The 24,986-nt window shown below is 53.2% G+C and overlaps 10 protein-coding genes across 10 annotated transcripts; 6 read left to right on the top strand and 4 right to left on the bottom strand.

Moving 5' to 3' along the window:
• Positions 1-20: 20 nt before the first annotated feature.
• Positions 21-2,565, top strand: QC763_707620 (uncharacterized protein). The gene is made up of 3 exons (XM_062915750.1): positions 21-295; positions 469-1,373; positions 1,425-2,565. Exons 1-3 carry the CDS (start codon positions 293-295, stop codon positions 2,218-2,220), a joined length of 1,704 nt encoding a protein of 567 aa, XP_062761747.1. The 5' UTR covers positions 21-292; the 3' UTR covers positions 2,221-2,565.
• A 235-nt stretch (positions 2,566-2,800) lies between these two features.
• On the top strand, positions 2,801-4,371 carry TIF6 (Eukaryotic translation initiation factor 6). Its single transcript, XM_062915751.1, has 4 exons — positions 2,801-2,893; positions 2,945-3,168; positions 3,517-3,675; positions 3,738-4,371. The coding sequence occupies exons 2-4, from the start codon at positions 3,134-3,136 to the stop codon at positions 4,282-4,284; spliced, it is 741 nt and encodes a 246-aa protein (XP_062761748.1). The 5' UTR covers positions 2,801-2,893; positions 2,945-3,133; the 3' UTR covers positions 4,285-4,371.
• Positions 4,372-5,742: 1,371 nt separating this feature from the next.
• On the top strand, positions 5,743-7,440 carry QC763_707640 (uncharacterized protein; the record flags this gene model as incomplete). Its single annotated transcript, XM_062915752.1, has 1 exon — positions 5,743-7,440. The coding sequence occupies one exon, from the start codon at positions 5,743-5,745 to the stop codon at positions 7,438-7,440; it is 1,698 nt and encodes a 565-aa protein (XP_062761749.1).
• A 1,179-nt stretch (positions 7,441-8,619) lies between these two features.
• QC763_707650 (uncharacterized protein) lies at positions 8,620-8,832 on the bottom strand (the record flags this gene model as incomplete). Its single annotated transcript, XM_062915753.1, has 2 exons — positions 8,620-8,683; positions 8,720-8,832. The coding sequence occupies 2 exons, from the start codon at positions 8,830-8,832 to the stop codon at positions 8,620-8,622; spliced, it is 177 nt and encodes a 58-aa protein (XP_062761750.1).
• A 307-nt stretch (positions 8,833-9,139) lies between these two features.
• Positions 9,140-11,557, bottom strand: POP2 (CCR4-NOT core DEDD RNase subunit). Its single transcript, XM_062915754.1, has 2 exons — positions 10,675-11,557; positions 9,140-10,608 (listed from the first exon to the last, which is right to left on the bottom strand). The coding sequence occupies exons 1-2, from the start codon at positions 11,200-11,202 to the stop codon at positions 9,472-9,474; spliced, it is 1,665 nt and encodes a 554-aa protein (XP_062761751.1). The 5' UTR covers positions 11,203-11,557; the 3' UTR covers positions 9,140-9,471.
• A 137-nt stretch (positions 11,558-11,694) lies between these two features.
• Positions 11,695-12,414, top strand: QC763_707670 (uncharacterized protein). Its single transcript, XM_062915755.1, has 3 exons — positions 11,695-11,820; positions 11,891-12,007; positions 12,074-12,414. Exons 1-3 carry the CDS (start codon positions 11,807-11,809, stop codon positions 12,231-12,233), a joined length of 291 nt encoding a protein of 96 aa, XP_062761752.1. The 5' UTR covers positions 11,695-11,806; the 3' UTR covers positions 12,234-12,414.
• Positions 12,415-12,528: 114 nt separating this feature from the next.
• FYV10 (GID complex subunit containing RING finger motif) lies at positions 12,529-14,771 on the bottom strand. Its single transcript, XM_062915756.1, has 2 exons — positions 14,208-14,771; positions 12,529-14,106 (listed from the first exon to the last, which is right to left on the bottom strand). Exons 1-2 carry the CDS (start codon positions 14,421-14,423, stop codon positions 12,874-12,876), a joined length of 1,449 nt encoding a protein of 482 aa, XP_062761753.1. The 5' UTR covers positions 14,424-14,771; the 3' UTR covers positions 12,529-12,873.
• A 741-nt stretch (positions 14,772-15,512) lies between these two features.
• On the top strand, positions 15,513-17,426 carry CBF1 (basic helix-loop-helix protein; the record flags this gene model as incomplete). The annotated part of the gene is made up of 2 exons (XM_062915757.1): positions 15,513-17,033; positions 17,101-17,426. Exons 1-2 carry the CDS (start codon positions 16,409-16,411, stop codon positions 17,424-17,426), a joined length of 951 nt encoding a protein of 316 aa, XP_062761754.1. The 5' UTR covers positions 15,513-16,408.
• Positions 17,427-18,937: 1,511 nt separating this feature from the next.
• UGA1 (4-aminobutyrate transaminase) lies at positions 18,938-20,519 on the top strand (the record flags this gene model as incomplete). The annotated part of the gene is made up of 3 exons (XM_062915758.1): positions 18,938-19,251; positions 19,304-20,249; positions 20,478-20,519. 3 exons carry the CDS (start codon positions 18,938-18,940, stop codon positions 20,517-20,519), a joined length of 1,302 nt encoding a protein of 433 aa, XP_062761755.1.
• A 261-nt stretch (positions 20,520-20,780) lies between these two features.
• On the bottom strand, positions 20,781-24,957 carry SET2 (histone methyltransferase set2). Its single transcript, XM_062915759.1, has 3 exons — positions 24,005-24,957; positions 22,298-23,892; positions 20,781-22,242 (listed from the first exon to the last, which is right to left on the bottom strand). The coding sequence occupies exons 1-3, from the start codon at positions 24,399-24,401 to the stop codon at positions 21,475-21,477; spliced, it is 2,760 nt and encodes a 919-aa protein (XP_062761756.1). The 5' UTR covers positions 24,402-24,957; the 3' UTR covers positions 20,781-21,474.
• Positions 24,958-24,986: the final 29 nt, after the last annotated feature.

Consider the following 24,986-nt stretch of genomic DNA (forward strand, 5'->3'; position numbering starts at 1 on the left):
CCTTTGCTGTCGCCTCCCACCAAAAAGGCCCCAAGATGCCCGTTTCCTGACGTCCACACAGCATCCACTGCACTTCTTCTGTGCTTCATGTGTCCACTTGACCCTGCGGATTGAACCTCTTACTCTTTTGCTCCTTTTCTCTCTGCAACAACCCAGCTCGACTCTCTTCTGCTGTTTTCATACCAAGGCCGACCCTCGACTCTCTACTGCTGCTGTTTTCATAGCGTGCTTTGCGACAGTCATATCACGCTTCTCGCTGCGGTCATCAGTGCCTGTGCCTTTGTCGCTTTTCATGGTGAGTGTTGCCTCCAACATACCCCCCCCAGTCACCCTCGCCCCTCCTGGCCCTCTGTTTGGGCGCCTGGCCGCCTGCTTGATTGCCTGGGAGCCTGCATATCCAAAACTGCCCAACAGCCTTGTTCGAGTCTTTCAGGGCAGATGCATTTTCATTCTGACCAAAACCCACAGTCTGGCAACTCCTCGCAGCGCAACGACCCATTGGATGATTCCAGGCCGTGGTGGTTTCCACGAGTGCCCAGCAGACGAGAGCGGATCCCTGGTGAACGACGCCGTACAGCTCCAACCACAACCACAACCACGTCTGGAGAATTTCATAGAGCTATAGCGAGGTATAACCGAAACATTGAACGGGTCCGCCGAAATCTCGACGCTGTAGAAAACCGACGTTATCATCCGGAAGCCAGCATGTCCTCTGCTGATAGGGATCTGCGACGAAGATTCAATCGTGATCCGCCCACCACCAACGACCCGCCCGCAGTCCCCGGCGCTCCCTCACTCCCCCCTCTCCGGTCTCTTGGCTCGAGAGCTCGACCTGGCATGGCGTCGGGGTCAGGCTCACGATCAAGCCGCTACCGCCCCGAGCGGTTGCTCCGCGCCACCAACTTTGATTCCCGCATCAACAATACTTCTTCGCATGTCGTCTCCGATGAGCATCCCGACGCCAACTCTCACCTTCGCGCCCTCTTGGACTTGCCCAATATCGGCACCCTCATCTCACCACTGGCTCCCACGAGCACGACGCCCACATTGTACAACCAGGACACCGAGGACACCCGTCGCACCAAGCGGCGAAAGCTGGACAATGACAAGGTCGGTCCAAAGTTCAAGGGGTTCCATTATGGACATTATGGACAGTTGGAGCCCGGCAGATTGACCATGGAGATTGTGAGCTGTGACGGGGGGCTCTATCAAGAATCACTACAATACCCGCCGGAAAATATCCTGAAGAATGACGATTCAGTGTACTGCACCAAAGGCAATCGGTGCAACATCATCCTGAGGCATACAGGCGGGACCGTTTTCAGCCTTACCGAGCTTGTCATCAAGGCCCCTGGATCAAGCTACTCATGCCCGTATGTCTCTATCGATCCTCTCCACATATCGCATACTTACACCAGGAACAGGGTTAGAGAAGGGATGGTGTTCGTGGCCATGAAGTCAGACGAGCTCCTCACCCGCACAGCGCAGTATCAGATCCAGTATCTTCCCCCGCAACAAAGGACAAATAACACCCTAGTATATTCGGTCCGTCATGAGGAGGACGGTAGTTCCATCACACGCCTTCAACCACCAGTGCGGGAATTCAGCTTTGGTTTGGACGACGATGAGGACTATAGAACAGCCCAAATCCCACCAGAGTTTGCTGTACCGCCACCCCCGTTCAACATTACGACAGAATGTACCGACGATGGTAGCGACGACGATGATGATGGACGTGTACTTCCCCCCCATCTCCGGTCACGTAACAGAAGGACGCCGAACCGTATAGGGTCACTGCCATTTGAGAGCGAGAGCAGCGAAGAGGACCGAGACCCATGGGGTAATCCCTCCTCGGACTGGAGAGCTTTCGATAACTTGACTCGGCGTCGATATTCCGCTCGCGGTGGCGGACGGCAGCATGAAAGTACCAGCAGTACGACGTTGGAAGAAGCCCAAGAAGCTTCGCAAATCGCAACGCAAGAGGCGGTACGGGCAGTTGGTGGCGAGCTCATGGCACCGTTGGCACACTTCTTTATCGAAAAGGATAAGAATAAGTGCACCATTCGGTTTGATCCGCCAGTGAGTGGGCGTTTTATACTCCTCAAGATGTGGAGTCCTCCACAGGACCTGTCTGATCGGTCGAGCAATATCGATATCGAGGCAGTGGTTGCCCAAGGATTTGCCGGGCCAAGGTACTTTCCTTCAGTGGAGCTTGCCTAAAGACCGGGAGAGGGATCTCGGTGTTTGGCTCATGGAGCTGTGGGATATACTTGTAGATGCATTTTGGCGGCGAATTGGCGTACAACCGGAACCTCTGGTGGACTGGAGGAAAAGCATTGGAAGGGGTGTTGACCTGCATGATCACAGCATCATGAAGTTACTTTGTTCTGCATTTGAAGTTTTCCATGTGGCATGGCGAGCAGGAGCCTGTATAAGACATGAGGGTATGCAGTGAGATGAATTAACAATCATTTGGCCTTTGGGAGTGTCTAGCAACATCAAACATACACAACCCTGTACCATTCTACATACATTTACTAAGATTAACATCCTTGAGACTTTTGGGACCAATCAAGGCTATTTACCAGTGATTCATGATGAATTGCGGCATTGAGTCACTCGCCCTTGGGACTGGGTGGCGTATGCATTACAATCTGCCTTAGCCTTGCCAGCCCCCAGCCCTTTGAGTCACCATAAGTGCAGGCGAAGCCGACAATGGTTTGGCAGAAGGCGATGAAAAGGCAAAGTCTGAAATGATTTGTGATGATGAGAGTGACCAGAGAAGATTAAAAAGACTATGCTGCTCTGCGTTTTCGCCCCTGCGATTAGATAAGCCTTGGCTGGAGAGCACAGTCTGTTTAGCTATTAGTCACCAGGCGGGACCACTATTTGGGTTGGGCCCCACTTCCTTCTAGGTCTCTTGGCTGACCGACCAGGACCCCAGAATGATATATTTTCTTCTCAGCCGCCCTGTTTGCTTCCACCATCCAACAGAGCAATCCAAGCAAACTCACCACCAGCCTTCCACCGCAACGCCTCTTTTGGTCGTATCAAGTCCGGGACTTTTTCGATACCCCGAGGTTTTTTTTTTTTTTAAAAAAAAAAGAAGGAATCAGAGAAAACGGAAGCAAACATGGCTGTCAGAGCGCAATTTGAGAACTCCAACGAGTAAGTGCTGCATGGAAATGCGATGCGCATTGCGATGCAATTTTTGCCCCACCCCACCACACCTCTATCGCTATCTTCATCATGGAGGAAAACCTGCCCCGCGGCGACGACAGAGCGAGCTATAGGGGTTTTGTCTGGTCGCATTCACATGGGACAGCTCTAGAGCATTCTTGCCTTTGGACTCGAATATCTCGAGGGGAGTGGGATGTCGCCTATACTCAGACATCGGGGTCTAAAGAGGGGAAGCGCGGGGTACCGAAACAGCACAACAGCATGCAGACTTCACAAGCCACACGGGCTACTTGTTCAGAAAGAGGGACGACAGACGGCTAACGTTTTATTTTACAGAGTTGGTGTCTTTTCCACCCTCACAAACTCTTACGCCCTCGTGGCGGTCGGTGCCAGCGAAAACTTCTACAGCGTGTTCGAGGCCGAGCTCCAGGATGTCATTCCCATCTGCAGAACGACGATTGCCGGCACGCGGATCATTGGGCGGTTAACAGCTGGGTATGTTGTCGACTCTCTCAACATATTCTTGTCCTGCGACTGAGCTAACAATGAAAAAAAAGTAACCGAAAAGGTCTTCTCGTCCCCACCACAACCACCGACCAAGAACTCCAACACCTCCGCAACTCCCTCCCCGACGAAATCCGCATACAGCGCATCGAGGAGCGTCTCTCGGCCCTCGGCAACGTCATTGTCTGCAACGACCACACAGCCCTCGTCCACCCCGATCTAGAGCCTGAGACGGAAGAGATCATCGCTGATGTCCTCGGTGTGGAAGTTTTCAGGCAAACCATTGCTGATCACGTGTTGGTGGGCACATACATGGCGCTGAGCAACCAAGGCGGTCTAGTGCACCCCAAGACGAGCATTCAGGACCAGGACGAGCTGAGCAGCTTGCTGCAGGTACCTCTTGTGGCGGGCAGTGTCAACAGAGGTAGCAATGTTATTGGCGGCGGCATGGTGGTGAACGACTGGATGGCGGTGACGGGGCTGGATACCACAGCGCCGGAACTCAGCGTGATTGAGAGTGTGTTCAGGCTGGGTGAGGGTGCGGCGCCGGGGGCGATTAATACGACCATGAAAGAGACGATGGTGGAGTCGTTCTACTGAGGGGTTCAGTTCACTGCAAAAAGGACATGGCTATGGTTTTTGTGGTAGCGGGTGGTTTTCCCTCGTGGTAGGATGGTCCACTGAATAGATGGCCGACGGGGGAGGCCCCGAGTGGCGTCAAAAGATACCCAGTCATCACCAACTACCTGCATTTCATCATGTGTGATGTGTAATGTATGTGTATGTCTCAATAGTCGGTGTTCGTGGCGGTCAGCCTCGAGAAATGAGACATTCCTGCCCAATCATCAGAAGCATGTGAGCTAGACATGCCCTTTTGAGTTCTACCAGTATGTGAGAACTGCTAAATTCTGCACTTCTACGACCTCCTCTTTCTATGGCAACAGAGAGTTGGATCACAGCTTGCTCAAAGCTCGGGTTCACTGGGCTTTAAAGTTTAGGCTAGCCTCAGGGCAAGTCAGGGCCCGACGAGCCGTTGCAAGACCAGCGGGGACGTTGTCAGGAAAGATCGGACAGACTGCGGTTCCATGTAGGAGCGTTGGATTGGTTTAAGCAGTGATGAGAGACAAACGATTCGTGGAGGGGGAATGTGTAGATATAAAGTGGCTGGATATGAGAGTAAATTCTTCGACTGAACCGGTGATAACCGAGTCAGATAATTGCAGGATAGATTCCGAGTGATGATATTCAGCTGAACTGTACAGAGGTGATCGTGGGGTTGATGGCTGGGAGTTGAAGGCCTTGGGAGAGGTGTTGGTCTTGGCAAAGGCGGTCAGCCAGAACCCTGGAAACGAGATCCCCGAGAAAGCGAGAGGCACTGACGGTCGACCACCCGCAAGGAACGGGAAAACTTGTTTTTGTAAACAAGACAGGTTTGGGTGGTTTTTTTTTGGTCGCACAACCGCTTCTTGGACTTTTTCTGATCTTTTTGTTTTACTTTTTGTGTTGCCGCGGAGAAGAACCAGAAGCTCGAGGACGACAGGTTATCCTGGTTTTACTTTTCAGATCCCCAGCCATACACAACCATATCTACTGCGTACACAAACCACCAACACACCCAACCTCCTACGACCGCGTTTTTTGCATGCAAGTTGAGGCTCCGCTTGCTCAGAAAGGTTTTGCTGCCGCCGGCGCCGGGCTGGGAAAGATCTTGGGAATCTCCCACGTGTTGTTGAGAGATGAGATGAGCAGAGAGTGAGGGCCGAGGTTGTTGGACTTGTGTTTTGTGTGTGGAAATAAGCGAAAGTGTGGAGGAGCGTCGCAAACGTTTCCTCATTTTCATTTCAATATCGCTTCCCTCTCACGAGACATTGTTTCGCCTTGTGGAATGCTTTGACAGCAAAAGGGCAAGCAAACAAGACGGCACCGACTGAGAATTATCAACACATACACACACTATTGGGAGGAAAATTCCAGGGATTCTATTTTGACCAAGGGAAACAAAAAAGCCCAGGCCACCTTTCATCCACCCCCCCCGAAGCCGCGAAACATTAACTCATCATGCTAAGCGACGACAACCCTGTTTCGTCCTCCCCACAACCTCCCAGGTCTGGCCAGACTGTTCATCCTATCCTTCCTGCTCAACAAGCAGCAGCCGTGCCAGAAGCCCGCGCCTTACGAGGATCATCAGCTGGCAGTAGCCAGGATAATGGATACGGCTCTCCACGCCAGGAGCTTGAGCGGCGCGCGACGGTAACACCAAATCCACCACCACCACCACCACCAGCATCGGCGCACCAGCAGTCCTCGCCCTTTAGCTTTATCGCGCCGAAGCCATCTCTTCCGCCCTTCTCGGAATATCACAGCGGGTATTCTGATGCCGACCTCGAAGAATCCTCCTCCACCTGTCCATCACCGTCACCCTTTGGGCCACCACATAATAAACATCTACACCGCCGGCAGCAGTCATTCCCCAACTTGTTCCCCCTGGCACTGCGGAACCAAAGCCGGACCCCTTCCCCGACGAGGAAGAAGACGCACCATCAACGATTTCCGTCTGAACAAATGCCATACACAGGAGAAGGGAGGATACGCCAAAGGGCGGAAAGCCCACGATCAGGCCTGGCAGGGTGGTTAAGTGGAACAGCAGCAGGGTCAGCGCTGGGGATGACCCCGAACAGCAGCATTGATGACCGGACCAACAACAACAACTCCAGCACCACCCCGACAACGGGTGGCAATGATAAAAATCAAATTTCTGAAGCCCCTGACATGATGACACCCACCCGTCCCCCCCCTCAACGATCATCTCTCCCACCACCTCCCACCCCAAAAACAGCCACCACCACTCCCGCAGGAGGAGGAGGAGGGACTATGACATCGCGGTTCATGTCGGCCTTTACATCCCGCTTCACAGCCCCAACCACACCGACAACCTCGACAATGGAAGCCGCTGACGAGCTGTTGACGCTCAACATTGAAACCGCCTTGTTTCCCCCTTCCTCCACCCCAGGAAACGAAACATTCTCCCCCGCCGCCTTTAAAAACTTTCAAGCCAACGCTGTCGGGTTGCTGACTAAATACCAAACCGCCTACAAATCCCAGTCAGGCACAATCCACAACCTACGTCAGGAACACTCCGCCCAGAAAGACGAGCTGGAAGAGGCGGAAACAAGGGCGAAGCACCTGAAATTTCAACTGGAAAACATGGCCAAGGAGCTGGCGGAGCAGCAGCACAAGGTTCGGGCATTAACTGAAGAACTCCAGCACGAAAGGGAGAGGAGTAAAGCCCCCTCTGTGGTGTTATCTGAAGATCTCGGTGTTGACAAAATCCGGCATCATAAGCGCCGCAGCGGGGAGAGCTGGTCAGCGGATGATGACGAGGAGGTGGAGAGCGCGGAGAGTGAAAGTGTGTTTAGCAGTAGGTGTAGGAGCCCGGTGCCGGAGACGCCTGTACAGGGGGGGTTTCCCGGGGGGAATAGTAAGTTGGGCACGCCAATAACTAGCAGCACGACGCCGAGACAGCAGACGCAGCAGCCGAAGCCGGTGACGATGAATGCCTTTCAAAAGATTTTTAGGGGGGTGGTGGCGGCCGGGGAGGAAGGGGGGTGTAGGAACTGCAAAGGGCAGGATGCGAGTGTGGCTTGGGATACGGTTGGCTTGCTGAGGGATGAGAATAGACAGCTCAAGACACGGGTGGGGGAGCTGGAGGGGGCGGTGGAAGGGGCATTGGATTTGGTTAATGGGATTGGCATGTGAGGGTGTCTCATCTCATCTCGTCGTTGTCTGTGGATTTTAGAGGGCGTTTTTTCGGGGGGAGGACATATCGTGCATTTTAGATTGGGGATAAGGGTAGCGGAATATTTTGGGATGGAGTTGGGGGGGGATATATAGGTGTTGGGGGTTTTGATCTTTCTTCTTTTTGTGAGGAAAGGTTGTGTGGACCTGCTCATTCAGGGTGAGACAAGTAAACTTCCTCATCAAGCCAACCAACCTCTAAATTACAACCATGGGTTACCGTGACACGTTCGTTGATATAGTGATATCAGGCTGTGTGTATCTCCCCTCCAGGAAACCTCCTCTTTTTCTCTTCACACCGTCACCAACCTCTCTCTTCTCGAGACGTAGGCAGTTACATGGAATTCACATCTCGCACTGACAATCGCACAAATGAACAGACTTCGCCAACTCTCTCATAATGCATTTGGTAGCCGCTCAAAACTCAAATAGCTACTCTACAGACTAAAAAATACATTTGCTACCTTACTCGCTGTCCCGATATTGCTTCTTCGAATCAAAGACAAACCTCCCGACGTTTCAACCCCCACAAAACCCCCTTTTTGTTTCCCGGCCCTCAACCGAACCCCAAAACAATCCACAACTCCGAAAATCATCCCCAAAGAGAAGGAGTTCGAGGCGAAAAGCCCCTCGAAATCATTTACGTAACTCCGTGCGCATAAAACAGCACATTAATCAAGAGCAGCAGACCCACTACCTGTCATCGTTGATTCCGCAGTAGAACCAGCAGCAGTTGTCCCCTCCGTAGCAGTCCCACCACCCCCCACCTGAGAAGCAGAACCTTGATCATCATTATCTCCTCCCTAAAGCCGCTTCCTCCTGCTCTCCCCGCTGCTTATTTTTCAAAACACCTTGTCCCCCCCCCGCCCCCCCCAACCTCCAGGAGCAGGAGCATCAGCCTGCCTACTCCGGTCACCGATTACGCCCCAGGCCGGAGCTAGACGTGAAGGAGGACAACCAGTCATTCTAGGAGGAATATATTCTGGTTCAACAGGTGTACTCTGCACAGGAGGGGTGAATCCGGGGGTGTAAGGCTGTTGTCCAAAAATTGCAGCATTGTTCGCGGCGGTAGTAGCCGATGGAATATTTTGCTGAGGTGTTGGGGGGTTGTATGCGGGAGTAGCAGGATTAAATGCGGGGTTAGAAGGATATGAGGCGGTAGAAGGATATGAGGTGGTAGAAGGATATGAGGGGTAAGAGGGATATAAGGTGGTAAAGGGATATGAGGTGGTAGAAGGATATGGGGTGGTAGAAGGATATGAGGTGGCAGAGGGAGAAGCTACAGGAACAGTAGCCCCCGGAAAGCGCGGTTGTCCAGGGGTTGCAGTACCTCGCGCGGGAACAGCAGCCCATTGAGGATCGATCTGAGATGGATTAAGCTGACATCCTATTCCAGCGTATGCTCTCGTCAGATTTGGCCGACCAGCGACACCACCACCACGACCATGAGATACAGTGATAGAACCCCCTGGAAAGTGCCCTTGTCCAGGGTTTGGGCGAGCTTGCACGGTGCGAGCCTCAAAATGAGCAACGAGCTCATCGACCTCACCAAATTAGTAGGCAAAAGATTTGTCCTCCTCTAATTCTTCAGCGCCATAGTGCCGGTATGTATTCATTTGATTTGGCCGACCAGGACCACCACCACCTCGACCATCTCCCTGAACAGGAGCAGGGGTAGGAGCAGGAGTAGGAGGAGGAGCAGGAAAAGGGTTATCCTTTCATAGGCCAAGGTTGACCTGGAGGCAGTCCACCACCTCGAGGACGGAGTTCAGCGCTATCGCTCTAGACAGCAGAGCCTCCCGTGTCAGCAGACATATCATCACGATCCGTCGTAATCGGTACAGTGATACAAGTAGAAAAGGCATCGCGTGAAAGAGAAGAAAAAACGCCATCCGTATGAACATTAATAGACTTGACATTGTCGCTCGAATCGATATCCACCTCGTCCTCGACTGCTTTTTCGTTGTCGTCGACTAGATCCACGCTCGAGCTCTATCTAGCGCTGTTGGTATTTCCGCCGCCAAAAGCAAACGCCCCAAATACTCCTCCTCCCCCTCCAGGTGTCATTGGACCCATGCCTCCACCCACGCTCTGGGCGGCATTTCCGCCAGAAGACCCGGCAGCAGCATTGTTATTGTTTGACTGGTTGTTCACACCATTGGTTTGATGGGATGCTGGGGCCGGCGTGGTGTTGTTGGCTAGTCCAACATTGTTTGTGTTGGGCGTGCTTGGGGTAGCACCATTCGCAGCGGAGCCATCGGCATTGTTGTTCTTGTTGGCCGTGGACTGCTGTTGCCCGCTGTTGAACTGCTGCGCACCGATGGAATAGTCTGGCACACCCAATCCCCACACTTTGCCCAGGTGTTCTTCCGGAATGTGGCCGTTGAAGATGCGCTTTCGCAACTCAAAGAATACTCGCCCAGTGAGCAAGCTGTCCGACCCAGCCTGGTGGGCGCTGCCTACCCGCTTGATCTTGAGTGTCTCGGCAATGTGTTCGAGGCCGGCCTTCTGCTCGAACTTCGTCAGAATATCGACCACACCAGGGTCCCGGACTTCAAGCTGGCCGCTGTTTTGAAGCTTGATGGCATGCTTCATCAGGTGCTTCACATCATACGTGGCAGGAAACCACCTCTTCATCTCCTCGTCAAAGTCGCCCTCGTCGCCGGGAAGGTTCTTGGGCATCAAGAGCTTGGTCAGGTAACCGAAGTCATATCCGCCGTGAAAGCTTATCCAATATACATCATCCTCAAGAACCAGGCCAGATGGTATCAAGAGCGCAGCGAACTTGAAAGGATCGATGCCGTCCTGCTCCATTCGCTTAAAATCGATACCGGCATGCTGGAGTGATTCAATCGAGGTCTCGTTGTACATGTCGTCCTCAAGAGAGAATTTGAAGTTGAATTGCCAGGCGAAAGGCAGTGGCGCTTGAGTGCCTGTCCTCCTAGGGTTTGACCATTGGGACGGTGCGTCTACAGAAGTCGGTTGTTCACCATCCTCGTTGAAAAGCGCGATTCCGATCTGAATAACGCTGAGCATATCGACGTTTGTCCGCAGGCATTGGTAATGGTAATCGCTTTTCCCCCTAAATCCGCCCATTGGCCTCGATACAACACCCGGAAATTCCGTGTCCTATCATGGCAGCGCCTTCAGTTAGCACAAGCTCAGAAGCACATTCGGAGGGCCTTGGCCACCTACCATAGCCACATATTTATGTGTCTGTATCAGATCTCGCAGAATCTCAAACTCCTCCTCCAGATTGTGCTTCCACACCTCCCGTATCCTTCCCTTGTTCTGGGCCGCCCGCGTTGTGTGTTCCAAGGCATGGCTTTGCTGTGGAGTGTGTTGGGCAGGATGGAGAGCGGGGTGTTGGCCATGTTGCTGTGCCTGCAGGTGTTGCTGCTGCTGCTGCAGAACCTGTTGCTGTTGAGCTTGCGCCTGCTGCATTGCCCCGCTATGGAAGCCCATTCGCGCGGCATGGCTTGCGAGGCCGGTTTCGGCATTGAAGCCGCCAGCAGCGGCACCCATTCCACCGGCAAGGCCCATCAGGTTGCTGGTCGCTCCAAAAGGATTGCCAGCGGCAGACAGTTGGTTGAGATAAGCAGGGTTTCCACCCAGTGGTGGTGGGTGGCCCGAGGTTTGAGGTGCGTGTGTCTGATATTGCTGTTGATGGTACATGGTGTTCGGCCCGCCTTGAAAGCGGTTCATGTTGTTTGGCGGGGGCATCTTCACACTGGATCCAGGAGGCAGATCAGAGATGGAGAGATTTGGCAGCGGTCGATCGTCGTTCTCCTTCTTCTTCGCCGACGATACTTGCCTCTCCTAACTCCTTGTAGAGAACGAGGCAGCTGTCGGGAGTCGTAGCGCCGTGAGACCTGGGCAAGATTGTTGGTGATTAAGAAACTATTGGGATGTCAAGTCGCGATAACCGAGGGGCCCGTGATTCGGTTTTGTAGAGAGTGGTTGTTTGTTGAACATGAGAAGAAGAGTTCGACGTGGTTTGGCGGGGGTTTTCTGGGAAATAATCGAGCAAGTGGTTCGGAGGGCGACGTCGTGAGAGGTTGCTGTTTCTGCGCGCTTGGTCAAGACTGCTCCTTCCATCAGAGGGATCGCACACAGCACAACTGCTGCAAGTGCTGGGTGCACAGACCAACCAGCCTCCCCGTGCTCTCCTGTTCGCGCCTCCCGCATATGAATGACTAAGCATTCTTGGCAGTTGCGACTTCAACTCAGTGACATGGACCGAACAGTGGTGATGCTTGGAAGCTCAGTGAGCGAGCTCCCCTTCTGACGAAGACGACGACGAGGAAATTGTCAACCAACCGCCACCATGTATCCCACAAGGTACTGACCCCTCCAATTGTCCGACATCTTCTCGTTCTTGCATGGTTAACCTCTGTTTTACCGCACACAGAATACTCCGCTCCGCCCTCCCCCAGCTTGGGGACGAGAAGCCAAACATCACCGGCTTCTCCATGAAGAAGTTCCTCGCCAATACAAAGAAGCCCCGTTACGACCCCTGGGAGAGAAAGTGTGTTGCACCCGATGTCCATACCCCTCTGTTCCCAATCCATCGCTGACAACGTCACCGAAACAGTGAGGCTTGGCGATACACCGGCCGCTTCAGCCGATTCAACAGATACAGGAACACCCTCCCCGGGTTCGGTACTGCCGTCGTCGCTTTCACAGCCTACTGCGTCTACGAGCAGCTCTTCTTGAAGAAGGATGAGCACCACCACGGCGAGGAGCACCACTGAGCGGCACACACGAGGGTTCAGGGGAAGCACGAGAGAAAGTGATGTACATAAGCTACGGGCGGAGATCAACTGGGGAAATGACAGAGAGAGATAGACAGACTCACTCAACTCAGTTGGAAGGAAGGGACGGGAAGGAGGGATCAATAGAGTTGATTAAATGGTCGTCAATCAGCTGCCGTCGGGTGCCGAGCATACATTACAATGACCTTCATTTGAGGATATTCTATTCACATGGCCAGAAATACCGATACCAGAATAATGACGACACCGGCACAACGCTTCTCGAAGTCCACACAAACCCACCTGGCCCATAAATTACTCGCGTTGTCTTGTCATAAACACCAATTACACTCATCACATTCTCCGCTATGTAAACAAGCACCATGCTCTTCCAAGAACAACTACTAACCCAGAAATCCTAAGCCAAAACCGTGCCTCCAATCTTTGGCTTCTACTGTACTTCCAAATACACCGCTGCTGTTGTCCCAAAAAGGCCTCCCTCGTCCTCACAGTTCCGTGGTACCTGAAACATTACACTCTTTCACCCTTAAAAACAAGTCCTGCTCCAAAACGCCATGATGATGCTAATAACTCGGAAACGACACGACAAATTATCCGCAACTTGGCAGCCCCTCAGATATCAAGTGATGAAAACCTTCTTCAACTCGTCCTCCCTAAATTTCTCTCCCGTTACCAGGTCCTTGACTTCTCCCGCGGCTAGCCGTGACTTTTCCGCATATTCGTCGAGCTGCGCCTTGCCGTACACCCTCCCGTTTGGCAGCAACATCAAGTCATGTTCCAGCAAATGACTCTTGCTGTGATGGGCATATGGTACGTTACGAGCCAGGGCGTTGAGCTCAGTCGAGCAGATTGGGCAGACGCTCGTTTGTAGACTTGCCGTGCCATGACTTCGTGATTCTTGCTCCTCACCTTGCCCCGGGCCCGGCGTAGCTGACTTGTGTGATTTTTGCCCTTGGTGGCTCTGGTTCTGTTGGCTGCTGTGGCAAGCTGGCGTTTTGAGGGCTGAAAGGCCAGACGACAAAGCAATGTGCAAAAGCGGAAACTGAGGAAGGCCGAGCAGCTTAAGGTGGGCGTCGGTGAACAAATCGGCAAGCTTTTTCCATCGAGCTGAGCTGTAGAGAGAGGCATAGGGTTCGTGAGGCGTGTCAGCGCGGTAAGCTAATAAGCCAGCGATGTGGCTGACCTCTGTTGGGTAGGTCTTGCTAAAGGGCATAATGTGCTTCTTGGCATGGTTAATAGCCTCCAGCTTGGGGGAAGAGCTGCGGTTGAGTTCGATGTATTGTTGGCAACGTAGTTCAAACTCGAGCTTCGATTGCATCTTGCGAAGCTCTTTCTTGTTTTCGTTGCACCAAACGAGTGCCTCCTGCACACTGCCGTTCTCGAGAGATTGCCGGATCTTGCTCATGGCAACAAATGTATCAATGTCGACTAGCCCGAGCATGTTTCTCTCCTCGGCAAGGGCGTTGGCGGACTTATTGTAGCCGTGTCGAAGCATGTAGTCGACTACCAAGCGGTCAAGACGCTGACGTGACCAGGCTTCGTATTTGACATCTTCGACGGTGTGCACGTCGGATAGCTCTCGAAGGTGTGCGACCCTGGCGGTCGACTGGCGGTACAAGCGATTTTCCTCTTCGGCATAGGTGCTTAACTTCCTCTTGAGACCGCGCATTCTAGCCAGCATCTGGTCAAGGTTGTTGACGACATCTTGTTTGGATGCTTTCTGGTTGATGGAGTTGGTGGCGGTCTCTTTGAGCAGGTCCTTGACAGCATTCGTATCCCACTCGATATGATAGTGCGCCGATCGGATATTCTTGCGTAGTAGCTCGTATGGAAGTCGGAGGAGGGGTTGGTCCTAGACATACAACCTTTGTCAGCTGGGCCATCAAGGTTTGATGGGCCGTTTGGCAGGAAGATGGACCAGAGGGAAAAGAGCCGGCGATGACGTCGTCTTACCAGGAGGAGGTGGTTGTCGTGGTTAATCTTGGAGGCGCCGTGATCGGCCATGGTTTTGTTTGCTTCCCACGTGCCTCTCCGGGTATGTGGATATGATGAAGTTGCTGGAAGAGTTGGCAATGGAAATGTGGTTGTGCTTGTCACGAGCAGGTCGGGAGTTGGTGTTCGTTGACGGGCTGGGACCGATAAAGACCGATAGGGACATGCCCCACTCATGCGGAGGTATCGCGACGGGCAAATCGGATTGCTGCCCGTGCGGCAATCAACCCCCGCACAGCAAGCATCTTGATGGATTCACCCGCCTGCATATCTGTATGTGGATATTGATATATCGATGCACGGCGCTGGCTCCCAGTCGAAGGCGGGATGGGACTGTAGATGCCTGGGCCGGTTTCTGGCATTCAACCACGGCCAACCATTTGGTATGACATGCTCGGCGTTACTACTCCTCACTTTTCAGCGGGAGAATGCATTCAGGTTGACGGCCAGGCGGAACTCCCGGCCTGGCTAGCCAACTGTTTGGATTCTTACGACCGAAGTTTGTCAGAACGGTGCCCTTGGCGCCTCGTGACGCAAACATCACCCCTCCAAGCCATCAAATCATGTGTCGACCTGTCTCACTTCGCTACCTCCCTCCCGAGCAGTCAGGAGGGCGTTGCGTAGGATCTGTTGGTTGGAGGGGGTGGAGGGCGTTTCTGCTACACTGACTGTTCTTCCAGCCTTGTCGAGACACAGACAATCTATGTATGCTGCACATCTGCATGAATATCTGCCGAGCCTTTGTGACCAAAGGAGGCTGGCGGTCCAAGTATCCTCGAGGCCGAAGGAAGCTGTCAGATGCAGTACCTAGTGGTGTGGTGTAGTATTCACTGTGTAAGTGGTAGGTCAACAGGGGTCGGGCAACACGTGCTTGGATGTGGCAGTGTTGCGATCATGGTTTGATTCCGAACAAGAAGGTTGTCAGTCCTGGTGAACTCGGGGGGCAGCCCACCATTCATCCAAACTGGGAGGGAATTATACAACACGAAACAACAAACGGCTGCTTGTCGACAATAGGTAGGCAACCCCGCACCTCACTGGTTGCCTTGGTAGCCTTGTCCGTTCTGTTCTGCAGCTCCATCAGTGTGTGTGCGTGTCTGGTGTACACGTGCAAATTAGAAACATCAAGGTGGGGGGTCGAAGGACTCTAAAAGAAGGTGGTGGGTGGGAAGTCACAAAGCTACGGCCAGGTGCTGATCGAGTGGTTGAATCTCGGTCGGGAGTAGGAAATGGGTGTGGGTGGTGGTCCGTGCGCGCGTCGCGCCCGCCGGCTCTCGAAAACCCTCCACCCCCCGGAGCTGAATGTTCACGTGGTTTCGTCTTCTGTCCCCCATCTCCCATCAAGTCCTCGACGAGGAAATATCAACGCCCTCGCACTCCAAGTCGACAGAAATAACTATTCTCCTTACTGGTACGATCTTGTTGATTTCCATCTCCTTCGTTGTATATCGTCTTTCTGCGTCGACTGTGGATCCGAGACTGACTATTCACAGTCTCTCGTCACGGTCACGTTTTCGGGCACGTTCTCCCAACCTTCATCAGGTGACCTCGACTTAGAACCTGGCAAACCCGACCGGTAAGGAGGCATTTCCTCTCTTCAAGGGACAATCCAACATCAAGAATACCAAAACAACTCGCCTTTGCTCGAGACCCTCCTGCCACTGCCGCAGCACCTGACCGCAACCCCTTACAATTTGCAGCATGCGCAAACGCTGTGCGCAATGTCCATCTCTCCTTGTTCCTATCCAACAGTCAAGTGGCCGGACAAGGCAGGCTCCAGTATCTACCTGCGCTGGGCAGCCCCTAGTTTCTGTAGACACCAATAGCATCCTCCAACGATGAAGGGAGAGCCTTGCATCAAGCTGCCTTTGGCAGCAAGGCCTCAAACCAGCTCTCGAGGTTGCGCACTTGCGCCATCCGAGGAGGCTGGGTTCTTTCACTCATAAGGCGACCCTCCAAGCAAGTGCTTGTTGCTTCGCTGATACCCCCAACCAAGAACCACACCGACCAACTATCTTGGGACTTCACCTAGCTCCCCTCATCAGCCTAGCTTCTCTTCATTGCCTCTTGCACAATCATATTTGCCGATGTGACTCCTCAACCTGAACCTGGTTTGGCCACTAATATGATACCAGGACTAAGCCATCCTGCAAGTTCCCGTTATGGCCGCGACAGTAGGAATCGAGCAACAACACACTGATCTCAGCGAGATCACTACTTCTCCTGGTCACAAGCGGAAGCGGAATACCGAGTCGATATCTCCAGACTCGCGCCGTAGCAAACGACCAGCACCGCCTGCCACTATGAATGTCACCGACTCGGAGGCCCAGGCCTTCCTCGAGAACACGGCGGTGAGCATCGCCCAAGCCGCACACGACCAGGTCAATGTGGATGACTTCAGTGTGCTCGCTCAAGCGACTGCAGATCATGCCGAAGAGCCCGGCGATGCCAACAATGCTACTAGCACTGCTGCTGCCGCTCTGAACATGTACCCTTCTCTGCATGTTCCGCAACCCACGGAAGAAACCTTTGTCAACCAGCAGACTTCGGAACCTCAGCATGATGAGAATGCCTTCAACATGTCCGGCCCCCACCCGGATGGCCTTCCCGCCATGCCACGCGCGGTAAACATGCACCCACAGTTGCAGAACGGTGTCCAGCAGGTGCAGCAAGTACAACAGGTTCAACAGGTTCCGCAGGAGCAGCGCTACACTCCTGCGTCCAACCCCAAGCCGGCCGTCGGATCAGAAGAATGGCACAAGATGCGTAAGGACAATCATAAAGAAGGTTGGTTATTCTTATTTTTTTTGTCATGGTGGATGTGTGGAAGTTGCGGGTGTTGACGCTTGTTTAGTGGAACGTCGCCGTCGTGAGACGATCAACGAGGGCATCAACGAGCTGGCCAAGATTGTGCCCGGATGCGAAAAGAATAAGGGCTCTATCCTTCAACGGGCAGTCTCATTCATCACCCAGCTCAAAGAGAACGAAACTCAAAACATTGAGAAATGGACTCTGGAGAAGCTGCTCACAGAACAGGCCATCGCCGAGCTCAGCCAGTCGAACGATAAGCTCAAGTTTGAACTCGACCGCGCCCTTCGGGAACTGGAATTATGGAAGAGTGTAGCACAAAATGCCGGTCTCAAAATCCCACAGAATGACGAACGCAACGCCAGCAGTTAGGAGCAGACTGGCGACAATCCCACTCTGGACGGAGACTATCAGCTCTCCACGAGGGCGGATCCGGGCTTTCTTCATGACTGAATAAAATCTCGGTCAAACTTTGTTATATGATTTTTGAGGGTATACCCTGGTGTCCCAACACCCTTTTTTTCTCTTTGTTGGAATTGTATGCATAAGGCTTTATTTCTTCACTTTCTTGTTTTATGCGCTTCATCATTGCGTTAGGGGACATGTTTACCGCGCGTTGGAGCTGGAGTGGTTCTAGTCAACCCGCTGGCAGGCAGTGGACATATCAGGGGGTTGGTGATTACATGGCGTTGAGGGCCGGTCGTTGTTGTTGGTGCTGTGAGCAGCGGAATGTATTGCTTTGGGGGGGGCAAAGACCCCATACACTGCATTTGAGGTTGTTGGTAATATCGGAACGAGTCTTGATTTTTCAGAAGCCGGTGTGGGTGTACAGGTTGCATTCCAAGCTGTGAATGAATGGTGGTTTGCGTCGGAAAGTCTCAGTCTGGCAAACCGAGCACCAGGAGAAGAGGGACGGCATTCGTCGGCGTTGATTTGGTTGTTGAATTTTGGGTGTGTGTGGCAAAGCTGCAGTGTGTTTTCGTTAGTATCAGATCATTTGTATCCATGTGTCTTGTAGCAACTGGTCTCGAAAGACGTGAGATGGCCGTGAGTGTGCAGGTGACCCGAGCTCTGGACCGCGACCCCTGAAGGTGTGGGGTGAGGAGGGGTGAGGGGCGGGCTGCACCCCGCTGCGGTGTAAGTGGTCTAAGGCGTGCTGGGCATGATGCTTATCACCATCCAGCTTGGTAGAATTGGGAAGCTGCGTCATCTTTCGGCGGGTACAGAACCGGCCATGCTGTCCACAGCTCTCCACGGAGTGGTTGGATACGACGGCATGGAGATGTCGGATCCACGGGGAGGTCCCGATGTCGCAGTCCGGACGGCTGTTTGAGCTCGCAACAGCTAGAGCTCGCAACAGCTAGATATCGTAACTGCATGGTTATCTGGAGGGGCACCGCAGATAGGTGATGGCCGGAATCTGTGTACAGAGTAGGGAAATATATGAGCACTACAATTATAAAGAGGAACGCCCAATGACTAACAAAACAACCGAACGTTTTCCTTCTTTGATACTTTATTAGGTATTATACTGACGTAAGGGCCCGTTGCTGAGACGGATCGACCTAAGAGCTTCCCCGCTCCTTCCCCAAGCTCTCTCTCCTCTCTCCTCAAGACTAACACTCCAAATCTCCAACTTTTGTTAGTTCCCTTTCAGATTCTGGACCCGATTCGACCAGATATAAGCCGGTGATATCCTTTTATATTTTCGGAAGGGACCTTGTTTGTGGCGTTCCTTCCTTTCTCCCGTCTGCACCTCTCGACATCAGGAGGGTGGGAGTCACAGCTTTCTTGCATACTCAACAATATCGCACTTACATCCAGGGAGGGTGACGTTGAGTTTCTCATCGTCATTGAGAGAAAGCATATAAAAGGTCACCATCATGATGGCATCCAGAGCCCTGAGGGGGCGCAGCTCTCTTCTGCGGTCTGTTCCGTCTTCCGCTACCAGAGCTGCTGTTCCTCTCGAGGCCCGTCGCCGGTTCTCTTGCTCTACCCGCAAGATGTCCTCTTTCTACTCATCATGGGAGCCTGAGGGTCCCTCGGTCAAGACTGAGATCCCCGGCCCCAAGGCTAAAGCCGAGATTGCTGAGCTCAACGAGGTGTTTGACACCCGCAGCTTGAACATGCTGACGGACTACTACAAGAGCGCGGGTAACTACATTGCCGACCCGGATGGAAACATCTTGCTGGATGTGTAAGTCACCTCTCCCCCTATCTCCCAATCCAACTCTAACCTGGGCATTCAGCTACGCTCAAATCGCCTCCATCCCCGTAGGCTACAACAACCCCTCCCTCATCAAAGCAGCCCAATCCCCCCAAATGATCCAAGGCCTCATCAACCGCCCCGCTCTAGGCAACTTCCCCCCTCACGACTGGGCCGACGTGCTCAAAGCAGGCATCTTGAAAGTAGCCCCCAAAGGCCTCAACCAAGTCTTCACCGCCATGGCAGGCTCCGACGCAAACGAGACCGCCTACAAGGCAGCGTTCATGTACCGCCGCCAGCAAGAGCGCGGCGGCGCCCATGTCGAGTTCACAGAGGAGGAGATCTCTTCCGCCATGCTGAACCAATCCCCCGGCGCCTCGCAGAACCTCTCCATCTTGTCCTTCAAGACCGGTTTCCACGGCAGATTGTTTGGGTCCCTCTCCACAACGAGATCAAAGCCAATCCACAAGCTCGACATCCCCGCCTTTGACTGGCCGCAGGCGACGTTTCCCAAGTTGAAGTACCCGCTTGATCAGCACGTCAAGGAGAATGAGGCCGCGGAGAAGGCCGCGCTGGATGAGGTGGAACACCTGATCAAGAACTACCACGTCCCCCCTTGCGCGGTGGTGGTTGAGCCGATCCAGTCTGAAGGAGGGGATAACCACGCCTCGCCTGCGTTTTTCCGCGGTTTGAGGGAGATTACCAAGAGAAACAATATTTTGCTGATTGTGGACGAAGTCCAGACTGGCGTGGGAGCAACCGGCAAGTTTTGGGCGCACGAACACTGGGATTTGCCGACGCCTCCGGATATGGTTACCTTTAGCAAGAAGGCGCAGACGGCGGGGTATTACTTTGGGAATCCGGAGCTGAGGCCGAACAAGCCGTATAGGCAGTTTAATACTTGGATGGGGGACCCGGCGAGGGCGTTGCTTTTCAAGGGGATCATTGAGGAGATTGAAAAGTTTGGGCTGGTGGAGCGGACGGCAAAGGTGGGGGAGTATCTTTATGGGAAGCTGGAGCGGTTGGGGGAGAAGTATCCGGGGCAGGTGGAGAATCTGAGGGGGAAGGGGATGGGGACGTTTATTGCGTTTGATAGCCCGAAGAGGGATGAGTTTTTGAAGAGGGCGAAGGGGGAGGGGGTGAATATTGGGGGGAGCGGGGAGCGGGCGGTGAGGTTGAGGCCGATGTTGGTGTTTGAGGAGAAGCATGCTGATCAGTTGGTTGAGGCGTTGGAGAGGGTGATTAAGAGTCTGCAGTAGACGGGAAGGAAGGGGGTTGAGGGTATATCAGAACTCAGCAGGCGAGATGAATCAACCATACCATGGTTTTTTGAGGATTCCGTTTGACGTGAAGATAATTCTTGATATCGAAGTAAATAACTCGATGATGCGGAATGTACAATGAAAACCCCAATACCTGGCTATGCATTCGGGCCAAGTAACCCATGAACATTTTATTCCCAAATGCAACCTTTCAATTTGTGCTGTGTTGTGTGTAGAAACATTTTGAAAAAAAATGAGATAACGTCCCCTTCTCTCTTGTGAATAAAACAAAACAAAACAAAACAGCTGCACCAACCCAACCAACTACCAACCCGGACCCCGACCCAGCACACAAAAACGCCCCTGGAATGTGTGTGTGAATTTCAATTGAGTATCATGCAGTAGTACATCAAAACAAGAAGCAGAGAAAGAAAAAAGAGGTATCATCCGTGAAGAAAAAAAAGTAATAAAAAACACAAACGCAGAAAAGAAAAGGTCTAATACCAGAAAAAAACAAAAAGCAATCGCAAATTTTGCCCTTCCCATGTCCCAGTGTAGCAGAAAAACCACCACCACCCAGTCCATCCTACCCCATTTTCGGTTTCTTGTTTCCTGTAAAATCGACTCCACCCGAGAGAGCTGATGCAAATGGCGAGAATGGAAAAACAAAACCAAAAAAACAAGGTGATTATGTAATGTTGTTGTTGTATGCCTGGTTCCTTCCTTCCTCCTTGGTTGCCCTGATGTGAAAATAAAATATTATGTACCCATAACCCCAGCACTTTGTGATCTGAGCCACCCGCCCCCTTCCCCTTCTCACAATATTTGTGAGATTGGGCGACCCTCCACTTCCTGTTTGTGGCTTCCATGCGACTTCCCCTAGCCTAAGGTATCCGATAGCCCCTCTACTAATCCGCTTTTTCCTGTGCGGAAAAGGCCTATGGAAACTCGCCTAGTGGCTCATGACCTCCTGTGCTCCCCTCTGTTCCCTATGCTCAAGCGGCTTATCATCATCACCATCAGCCTCTTCCATATCAACATCCATATGCTGTCCGTTCTTGTGGTTATTATTCTGAATATTCTCCTCCTCCATCCTCTGCGCCTCCTCATTCTCCCTCCTCAGCTCCTCCTCCTGCTCCCGCATGGCCCGTTGCTCTTCACTAAGGGGCGTATCCACCGGCGGCGGCGGCGGCGGTGGAGGGCTAGGTATCATGTCCCCATCCCCATCCTCCTCCTTGAGCCGCTTCACCGAAGGCGTCTCCGACATGTTATCATCCTGCGGTGACTGAGAAGCCTCCTCGCCTTCAACAACATCATCATCATCATCATCGTCGCGCTTCCTTTTGCGACCACCAACGGGGGAGCTAGGGGAGCTAGGTTGAGAAAGGGGTGTAATGTCGTCTTGGACCGGTGATGGGGCAGAGCTGTCTCCCAGGTCATTTAACGAAGCCGAGGGCTTGTCCGAGTCGGTAGATTTGTTGTTGCCCTTGGCCTTTTGCTGTTCCTTATATTTGACAACGGCGCGGTCAAAAAAGTCACGGACGTACTTCTTGACCTTTTTCTCTTGTTTGGAGGAGATATGAGTGGGGTCCTCAACGCGGTTGTTCTTGTAATCGGAAGAGACTAGCTTCTTGTTGACTTCGCGGGCAAACTTCTTGAGGTCCTCCTTGGGGAGCTTGCCGTGGAATTTCTCGACCACGTACTTGACGTGAGGGAAAAGCTGGGGAAGATGTCAGACTGGGCAATCATTATAAACACTGGCGAAAGAAACTTACGGTGTTCTCGTAGATCTTCATCTGTTTCTCGATTGGGAGAGAACGCCACTTCTCCTTCTTGGGTTCGGTGGTCGGGGTGCTAGACCGCTGGGGGGTATGTGTGGCCGAATGTCTTGGCGTGATCTCCTTAGTCAAGCTGTCAATGATATCCTGCACGGCCTTCTGGCCCTGCTGGGCTTTGGTCGAAGTTTTGGGAGCGGAAACCGCCGGCGCGGTGGGCCGCTGCCACTGGACTTTGCCATTGACATCGTAAAAGTAATACCGGCCTGTGTTGTCCGTGGTGACGTGCCAGCCCTCGGGCAGATTGCTGGGCAGCTTCCGTGGTGGACGTTGGCCATTGAAGAAACCGACGTTCCTTTGCGGTACCTTATTGCGCGGGCCCGTCGGAATGTTCAGGTTGGCCAGGGAGTTGTTGGCGTGCTTGTGAGGCTCGTCGCGATCCATGTTGCGACGCTCCTCAAATGGGTTAGAAGTCGCATGAGCTGCGGCATCCTTTTCCTTGCGAGGAATACGGTACGCTGTCGAGAGCTTACTCCATTCCTCGAGCAGCCTGTTGGCCTGGAAGGCAACCTCTTCATGAGTCGAAGTGGTCAGGGGCTGGATGGCTGCCTCGATGTTGGAGTCGGCGATCTTGTTCTTGGTGATGCGCGGCAAGTCGTAGAGGATATCGAGAACCTGCAGGACGACATTGGTGTCGTCTTTGTACGAGTTGAGTGTCGTTTTGAGAATCTGGTAGCCGTGCATCCTCACCACTCTATGGCGAAGCTGCTCGTCTTCTGTGGCCTGAAGGCGGGTAAGCAGCTTGACAGCAATCCACTTCTCCTTGCACTGCATCAGAGTGGCCATGACCTTGTTGACGCCATCTTCATCAAGGGATTTCGGCTGGAAGCTGTTGACATAGTCCTCGTCGTCTTCGGTGACCTTCTTCCTGCGAGGCTTCTTGGCAACGGTGGTGTCCCAGCTGTCGCCACTGTCCTCGATACCGAGGGCCTCAATCGTGGCAAGAGACAGTTTGGTCGCACGCTCTGTCTGCGTCTTGCCGCCGATGAAGCCGACGCAGTTTTGCTCACCGCAGTAACATGGCTGGGGGTCGGCGCCGTAGCGGTCGACATTGTAGTTGAACACGAGCTCCTCACCGGCGCGAATGGGGCGGCCGGCAAAAATGCCCATGCGCAGCTTCTCGCCCACCACCCACTTGTCGACATAACAGTTGGGATTGCACGAATGGTTGCAGAACCGGCCCAAGTTGCCCTTCTTAGTGGCATCGACAAACTCGCTCTTGGTGAGCGACATGAAGTAAAAGTGCTTGATGCCCTCGCGGTCGTACTTGATCATCCGGTTCCGGAACGTCGGCTCATTGATGACCTCGCCAATGTACTCGAAAATGAAGTCGTTTGGCTGCAGGTTCCGGTTCGCCCGCAGGCCGAACCCCTTCTTGTCAGTCTTGATGACCGAAACATCGGCATACTGCTTGCGCTGAAACCGCTGGTTTTGACAGCCCGGCCCGCAGTTGCAGTCTCCATCTACGCACTCAATTTTGGTCGCGCGGTTGATGCAGTCGGAATCCTCGCCACAAGCGTGGTTTTCATCATTTCCTGTGAGCAGAAAAAAAAAATTAGTGTGTCAGGGCGGTCGCTTTACGGACATGTGGACGGCCACCATCTCGGGGAGAGAGCGAGAGACTGGCCAGATGGTGGAAAAACTTACGCCATTCTTCGGTACAGTCGCAATCCAGCGCGTCGTGATCCGACGAGCCCATATTCCTCGAGCCATAAAGACAGTCGTTGATGACCTGAAACGTGCTGCATGCTTGGGCTGTGACATCTGGCAGGTGGTCGAACAAGGTAGGTGGACTTCGAACGGGCTTCTGAGACGACTTGCGAGACAGCTTCGGGGCAGAGGCGTGATCTGGAGTCGCTGCAGTCTCTCCTGCAGACTTTGTGTCGTCGGGCGACATACTGGTGCCTCGCGAATCCATCTTGGAGTTGTTCGGGGAAGCCGAGTCGGTCGAATCCTCCTTTCGTAACCTAACGCCATTGACCCTCGGCCTTTCCTCAATCCTGCCTTCCAGCACCGGTCCTAAAGCGCGAGCGTCTTCCCCCATGGTGAATGAGTTGGTGCGCAAGAGGCGCCAGAGTTGCCGAGCGTAGGGAAGCCGCTAGAGTGGTTTGTGCTTGTTGTGATTCAGGGCAAAGAAAGGCACGCGCAGCGAGATGGGATGCAGAACGCGCTGAACAGCGGGTCAAAGTTGTGAAAGAGAAGAAGAAAAAGCGTGCTGGAAAATGGTGGCGGAAAGTCGACAGCGAGGAGAGGAAAGCGTTTGGGAGAGTGGGCGAAGACAGACGGAGTGGGAGACGCAGCGAGAGTGGAAGAGAGAGAGAGGGAGAGAGGGAGGGAGAGAGAGAGAGAGAGAGAGAGAGCGCCAGGAGGGTCAAGGTCGAGACGTGAACTGACTGGAGGAAGCTATTTCTGCGCCCTGACTTTGCGAACATGGCAGCTCAAACCGTCGGGCGGGCTCACGGAAAAGATGACAATGGCTCTCAATCCAAGCAAGGGCCAATCCAACGGCTATCGCGCTCACTCACATCCACAACAAATGCATCACGTCGAGGAGGTAGTCAATTGACATGGCCGCGTTCAGCAAGACTTCAGTAAAAGATGCCCTCCTGCCCCCAGAGTGCCAAGCCGG

This window comes from Podospora pseudopauciseta (genome assembly GCF_035222475.1).
Source record: "Podospora pseudopauciseta strain CBS 411.78 chromosome 7 map unlocalized CBS411.78m_7, whole genome shotgun sequence".
NCBI lineage: Eukaryota > Fungi > Ascomycota > Sordariomycetes > Sordariales > Podosporaceae > Podospora > Podospora pseudopauciseta.

Bases quoted from the DNA above. Each gene is read 5' to 3' on its own strand.
- POP2 (XM_062915754.1), bottom strand. From the start codon at position 11,202: ATGCCCCCGCCAAACAACATGAACCGCTTTCAAGGCGGGCCGAACACC. The intron at 10,609-10,674 runs GTAGGTGGCCAA...CTGCCATGATAG, and splicing joins CACATAAATATGTGGCTATG to GACACGGAATTTCCGGGTGT.
- SET2 (XM_062915759.1), bottom strand. From the start codon at position 24,401: ATGGGGGAAGACGCTCGCGCTTTAGGACCGGTGCTGGAAGGCAGGATT. The intron at 23,893-24,004 runs GTAAGTTTTTCC...TTCTGCTCACAG, and splicing joins CGACTGTACCGAAGAATGGC to GAAATGATGAAAACCACGCT. The intron at 22,243-22,297 runs GTAAGTTTCTTT...CATCTTCCCCAG, and splicing joins TGAAGATCTACGAGAACACC to CTTTTCCCTCACGTCAAGTA.
- QC763_707670 (XM_062915755.1), top strand. The intron at 12,008-12,073 runs GTGTGTTGCACC...TCACCGAAACAG, and splicing joins TACGACCCCTGGGAGAGAAA to TGAGGCTTGGCGATACACCG.
- QC763_707620 (XM_062915750.1), top strand. The intron at 1,374-1,424 runs GTATGTCTCTAT...CACCAGGAACAG, and splicing joins GGATCAAGCTACTCATGCCC to GGTTAGAGAAGGGATGGTGT.
- FYV10 (XM_062915756.1), bottom strand. From the start codon at position 14,423: ATGAGTGGGGCATGTCCCTATCGGTCTTTATCGGTCCCAGCCCGTCAA. The intron at 14,107-14,207 runs GTAAGACGACGT...TTGTATGTCTAG, and splicing joins ACGACAACCACCTCCTCCTG to GACCAACCCCTCCTCCGACT.
- TIF6 (XM_062915751.1), top strand. From the start codon at position 3,134: ATGGCTGTCAGAGCGCAATTTGAGAACTCCAACGA. The intron at 3,169-3,516 runs GTAAGTGCTGCA...TTTATTTTACAG, and splicing joins CAATTTGAGAACTCCAACGA to AGTTGGTGTCTTTTCCACCC. The intron at 3,676-3,737 runs GTATGTTGTCGA...ATGAAAAAAAAG, and splicing joins ATTGGGCGGTTAACAGCTGG to TAACCGAAAAGGTCTTCTCG.